Source organism: Centrocercus urophasianus, unplaced genomic scaffold, assembly GCF_019232065.1.
Source record: "Centrocercus urophasianus isolate 14NV4802_14NV808 unplaced genomic scaffold, USGS_Curo_1.0 seq_1, whole genome shotgun sequence".
Lineage (NCBI taxonomy): Eukaryota > Metazoa > Chordata > Aves > Galliformes > Phasianidae > Centrocercus > Centrocercus urophasianus.
Genome location: NW_024884141.1, coordinates 1824039 through 1830687, shown reverse-complemented (window position 1 = coordinate 1830687; position 6649 = coordinate 1824039). Strand labels below are relative to the sequence as shown.

General features: G+C 46.9%; 1 protein-coding gene across 1 annotated transcript; it reads right to left on the bottom strand.

Annotated features, from left to right (window-relative positions):
- Positions 1-345: 345 nt before the first annotated feature.
- Positions 346-6270, bottom strand: PRSS23 (serine protease 23). The gene is made up of 2 exons (XM_042809131.1): positions 6032-6270; positions 346-3476 (listed from the first exon to the last, which is right to left on the bottom strand). The coding sequence occupies exon 2, from the start codon at positions 3461-3463 to the stop codon at positions 2345-2347; it is 1119 nt and encodes a 372-aa protein (XP_042665065.1). The 5' UTR covers positions 3464-3476; positions 6032-6270; the 3' UTR covers positions 346-2344.
- Between the last annotated feature and the right edge of the window lie 379 nt (positions 6271-6649).

Below are 6649 nucleotides of genomic sequence, written 5' to 3'. Positions count from 1 at the left end.
CAAAGTTTATTGCCCCTGAAGTTAATAAAAACAATGTGACTCTTCAGTCTAATATGTTATTTCCAGCTTTAACTAATCCAAGGTCATGACTGGCTTTGGAACCACAACAATCACACAAAAGCCAAGATTGATTATTACTGCCCCAAAACATACAGTAGTAATTAAGCTCACTGAAAACAAAAATATTTATGTAACAGGTGGAGAGAAAAGAAAACTATAAGAAAATAAACATCACTGAGGATGCAAATACAACTACTAAGCACTTGAATGCCTTTACAAATAAGTACTTATGAAATGGGATTGAAAAGAAAATCCAAGTATAGCACAAATACGAGAATATCTGCATTGAAATTCCATAACTTCTTTTTATTCACTGTGATACATTCAAACAAAAGTGCTCCAGATAACAGCCATAGAGTAAAGAAATTAAAATAAAACGGCAGAGAAAAAGACGTCAGATACACGAGGCGATTATTCATATTTCAAAGCATTAGTAACTGCTTGTATCTGAGTGCACCAAACTCCACAAGGATCCATGTTTTTGTATGCTGCACCTCTAAAAGTAATAATCATAGGCAGCTCTAGCAAGAAATGGCTTTCAGAAGTAGAGCTGAAGCCATCACAAACAGAAAGCACCATCAGGCATATGTTTACAAATGCCTTAGTAATTAAAAGAGTGAAAGAAAGGCTTAGCTGAATTAACATTTTCCTTGTAGCACAGGGAAGCTCTGCTCAAAATCATTCCTTCCCTGCTCTGCCATCTCACACGAGAGACGTGGCTTTGCCCCATGACACCTTCCAACAGAACGACTGGGTGAGCTTTAGGAGACGGTGGAAGATGGATGGAATTGAGACTGGAAATGGAGCCAGTGTCTATCCTCCTATTTAAAAAAACAGTATTGTCTTGGCAGCATGTGTCAACTGCATGGCACAAGCCACCTGAGAAACAGCTCTACAGATCACGCTGATCTCCCAGTGCTGTTTGCTAAGCCACAAGTGTTTGTCTGGACTGATTTTACCTATGCAAGGCACTTTTTGTTTTAAATTAAAATTCTGCTGTAGTAAAAGTTGCTGACATCTTTAAGAGACAGTAGAGCATCACTTCATAACTAGTTCATATTGCATCCTGTAATTTGGCTCCACTTCAGCTGTAGAATTACTGAACAGTGCACTTGCCAAGAATTATTTGTAACTCACAGATCTGGGGACGGGAGTCCCTGACTCAAACAACACAAGAAACAGAAGTCAAAGTGCTCTACAGAGTACAACGTGAAAGGGATACAAAAGAGAGACACAAATCTAGGGTCCCTCTACCATGCTTATTTTTAGGTAGCATAGCATGGATCTTCAACAAGAAGGGTGGAAATTTCAGGGCAACCCTTGTCCTGCTCTATCCTTTGTCTGCCTTACAGTCAGCAGTTCAGATGGCCACCAAGAGCAAAGACAGGCTTCTCCTCTGAGTTGACTCTCAGATTTTCCATTTAAAAAAAATAAAATAAAAAATTAAGACATACCAGAAAACATGTATCAGTCCCATATGCTTTCATAGGGATTTTACCAGGTGTAAGGCTGTGCCCCAGCTACTATAAAGATTTAAGCCCAGATATGATTTCCAAAAGCAGGATGCAATGGCTCTGCTCCTATGACCAACACCATCTTCAAAGGTAAGACCTTACAACATCAAGGTCTGTCTGCTGGAAAAACATTTTTCTTAACTATGTTACTAATAAAGTCTTGAATCACTCAGGCTGAAAGAAGGTTACAAGTGTTATGCAGTTATTTACCCTTCATGCTATTTGTGTGGCATTCATCTCCCACAACGCATGCCTTGCCCTTTTCACACTCCCTTTCTCATGCAGGAACACAAAGCTGTAATGTTTGGGTTGCAAACACCATTAAATGCCCCTCTTCAGCCCCCAACAGCATAGAAATATTTTCTTTTAAAAGTTCAGATCAAAGCACTTCCACTAATCCTAGGATTTATTAAAACAAACACTGTAGGCATGAGATAGTCAACAGCGTCCCTTTTATAGGATTCTTTGGAGATGGTTCTGAGTTTGTACTGTTTACTGATCCGCCCCTAATTAATCTTCAGCTGCTCAGCTGCAAACCCAGCAAGTCCACCTGCTCCTTCCCCCACCCAGAAGATGCCCCTTTACATCCCAGTTTCTAGCTGCTATGATAGCACCACGTAGCCTCTGTCCCAACAACAAGGTAGCTCGCTTGAAAAGCCATATATCACATCCTGACATTACAAAACCCTATCACACACATTTGCAGCGAAAGTCTAGCCTTTCCTCATTTAAAACCAGTCATTAAGTGCTTTCAAGGAGTTTCTGTATCTTTATCCTTCCCTGCAGTCAAGATAGTTGCCTTTGATCCAGTAACAGATCTGTGCGTATTTGAGGGGTGTGATGCGAACAGCCACATTGAAATCCTGCGGGGTGCCATTCATGTCCACCCACTGATGGCCTGAAAATATGCCAATAATTTTACGTTCCCATTTGTGATTCTGCCTCTTCCACATCCTCACGTACACCCCAGACCCACTGGCACCTGGTTGGGCATCACACTGCTGGTACAACAGGTCGTACGTTTCATCTTTGACATCACAGAAACGGTACACCAGGTTTCCTGGTCGATCGTTGTCGTAGCCAGAAAAGTGAATTCTCCCTCCAGGCAAGTGTCTTGCTGGCGGGCTCACACCTATCTTCATAAACTTTCTTTTATGAGGCTTCTTGAGCTCCAGCAGGGCATAGTCATAATCCATGCCGATATCATTGGCATTGCCTTTGATCCATCCTTTGGGGACATGTGTCCGTTTCACCCGGATCCACTGGAATTTCATTTTCTCAGGCACTGTCGAGCTGGTGATGTTGGCCCCTTTGCTGCCATTTTTCACTTTAGGCTTCAGGAACCCCACTCGCAGTTTCTGAGCTCCTTTGACATAACTCTTGCCATCGTGGATGCAATGAGCAGCAGTAAGCACATGCTTTTCAGCCACTAGTGTCCCCGTGCAACCTGTAGATAGCTTCACTGATGTGGAGAATGGGTAATTCAACAAGAAGTCCTTCCCAAAAATGCTAAACCTGCTGTCATAGCCATAGATCTGCCTCTTAGTTCGAGATCTGCCTCGAGACTCATCACCACTGCTGCTCAGAATATATATGCCCACTTCGGTTTCAGTGAGGCTACCATTAGCATACAAGGTTTCATAGGACAGGTAGTTCTTCACTTCTTCATAAGTCGGAAGCGGAGAACTTTTGTGGCACTCTGGGCCACACGGAGATGCCACTTCCAGTCTGGCTTCAGCATCAAACTGTGGTTTGTCCAAGTTAAAGGTAGACTGTGGCAGGATAACTGGAACTCTGTAAGAGGGCCAAGTGGGCTTCCAGTGAGGACCGGAGGGCATCACATCTTTAGCAGCACACAAAAGGAGGATTAGAGTGGACAAGCCAGCCATTCTGAACACCACTCTGTGGAAAGCAAAAGAAAGCCCAGTTACTCACCCCAAATTGTTCCAAGACTCATTTACCTTGCTAAGCAATGGTTTGCTAACTATTGTAAAATAAGAGTCAAATGATTTGAATGCAGCAAAAATGCCACAAAATTCTTCAAGCTTCTCAGCGTAAAGCTAATGCTTTAACTTGTGTCTTGAAACAAGCATCCTAGGTTAGCACATGAAACATTTAACCCTTGAGTATGTTGAGCCACCTAACTTCTGTGACAAGCCATAGAATTTGCCTTCATGCAGCATAAAGAAAACTCAGACTATGCATAAATCCCCACATCCTGTAACTCCTGCACACAACACACATCCTTACAGTCACTAGATTACAGCACTCTGAAATTCTCAAAAAGCTGCCACCTACTCTCTGACTCCACCGAGAGGTTCTTCAGCCACCTCACAGTTTGCTGTTCCAGCCTGAGAGGTCACACTGATAGCAGGAACGAGCAAGTGGAAAAAGAAAAGCACCATAACAGAAGGGGGCTGCAGAGTGCTGCACAAGCAGCTCGCTTCCCATCACAGCTCACACCAGAGGAAGATTTCTGCTCCATGTAGCATTTGCTCTCCCCTCAGCTTATGTGTGAAAGGATGGTACAAATTACACCACAGCAGCTAATGAAGCAAGCCTACAATTCCTGAGGGAATCTTCAGTTAACATACTTATTCCTTCACAAACTTAACTAATTAGAGATGCAAACCAACCTCCCTCTGAGCACAGGGAGGTAAATGTGTTTATGAACCCCAGGCAGAGCGCCTCGGGCTGCAGAGAACAGCGTGCACTAGTATTGTGTCAAGAAAACGTGTAACTTCAGTTTACTTGAAAATTAGCCATACAGCTGAATCACGGCAGGAGGCAGCGCACCCTGGGCAAGAAGGCAGCCAGGATCTCCCTCACACAAAGATTATTCAAACAAAACTTCATAATTATGTTGAGCTTACACATATTTAAACCCTGCTGGGGTTACGTTGATCACAACTGTGGGATCATTCCTGAAATACCTCAACCAAGCAAACTAAAGCAAACCAGGCAAGAGACGACCACAACTATCTAAGAACAAAAAAGAAAACGCCTTTCCTCAAGTGCTGTGCAGAGGAATGCTCCAACCCTAAAGGGTCACTGAAGAAGACTTCAGATACAGCAGACCAATAAAGTCCAAAGGTGTCCAGCTCAAATATTGGGCCTGGGTTCTTTCAGTGTTGGGAATACTGGCACAGGCTGCCCAGGGAGGTGGTGATCACCATCCCTGAAGGTATTCATGAATCATGGACATGCAGCTCTGAGGGATGTGGTCAGTGGGCATGGTGAGGGCAGGCTGGGGTTGGACTAGCTGATCATAGAGGTCTTTTCCAATCATAATATTTCTGCAAAGGTTATCATTAAACCTACTCTATGGCAAAGATTAACACTGGATGCTGGCTGTGTTTTGCAAGCTATCAAATTAGACAGTCTCCAAGCAATATAACAAGAAACAACTGATGTATATCAAATGTATTTGCTGTGTAACAGTGATTAGGGAAATAAAATATATTAAAAAAAAAAGTGACAGTGATATGTGTCACTTCTCCATCCCCACAAACATAATATACACCAGCATTAGCTAACTGCTAGCTGCCCTAACCTATGACATGAGGACCCTGCTAGCTGCCCCCAGCAGACCAAATTGCACTGACATTGTGCATCAGCTAACTGATCTCACTATTAAAGGCACATATTCGTATGCAGTCTGCTGTCATCTGTTTCCCACCATAGTAACTCCCTTAAATGACATCTGAATCTTTTTCAGTCAATGTAATCTCAATTTAAATCGCTCTTCTTGGATCTAAAAGTCGTCAGGTTAATTTAGGTGGCAGGGGAAAGCTGGAAGCATCCCGTGGGGTACTGGCACAAGCAAAGAGATTCCAGCAGTGCACTCCGACAGCATAAGGCAAGGAGTTACCTGCAGCCCGCCCTGCTCACCTCCCTGCTATCCCCACGCAGCACTCCAGCACTGGAAAGGCAGTTTCAGACAGCAGAGGGCAGCCGCCCGATGGAGAGAACGAGGCAGGAGCTGCAGCACAACTTCGTCCGCCCAGAAAAAGGCTTCGGAAAGACCGTACCTGTCCTTAGGCTGAGCTGCGTTACAGCGGAACTCGGCGCGCTTCACGGCTCCGAGCCTTCCCACCCCTCCCCGCTGATCGCATCACAGACACGCGCGATAAAACGCCTTCTTCACCCTTCGAAGACCTTTGTTGCTGTTTGAAACGCTAGTAAAAGCCCTCGGCAATAAAGCACAGCTGCGAGTTTATACCTGGCTGCAGGTGCGAGGCAGCACTCGCAGACCATAGCGCTGACGGACGCCTCTGCGATCGTGTCTTCTCTGGTAATAACCAGCCCGTAGTTGCAATGAAACACAGCAAACGTCTTATTCATAACAAGAAGCCAAAAAATCAGCGCGTAGGAGATCCTTCCTCTTTACCAAAGAAGCGGATAAGTAGCAAAATGAAGGCATTTAAAAAGTAACGTAAACTTAAAGAGAAACCTACCGCTCAGCCTCTCCCGTCGCCGTTCCAAGAGCCGCACAATCGTAGCAGCAGCAGCACTACCGAGCTCCCTGCCCAGCTGCTGCCATCGGGTGACCCGGCGAGATGCGCTCGCAGAGCACGGAGGGGCGAACGCGGCCGGACGGCGTCAGCCGCCGATGAATGACCCGAAATTCCCGGCCGACCGCCCGCGCCCGGCGAAGCGCCGTCCTCGAAGTTCGCCGTTCTCCCGCCGTTCCTTTGTCCCCCCCCCTCGTCGGCACCAGCTACCGACCAGCTCCCTGCGACGTCTGCGGGAGCCGCTCAGGCGGGCGGTGCTGGCGGCGGCGACGCAGCCGCTCCCATCCCTCCCGCCGCCTCCTCGGGGCTCGGGGGGCAGCCAGCCCTCACTCAGCGGCGCGCTCCGTGCGGGGCGGGGCGGAGCGGCGCCTCCCGCAGGTGGTTCCCGCGGCCGCCGCGCTCCGCTCTGCCGCTCCACAGCGCTCCCGGCGGCGCAGGCGCCCTTTGCCCGAGCGGGCGAGGATGGGGCCCGGCGCACCGCGCCGCGCCGCACTTCGCCTGCACGCTTCTCCCGCGGGGCGCCGCCGCTCTACTTTTCACCCTCGTGCTGCTGTTTTTATT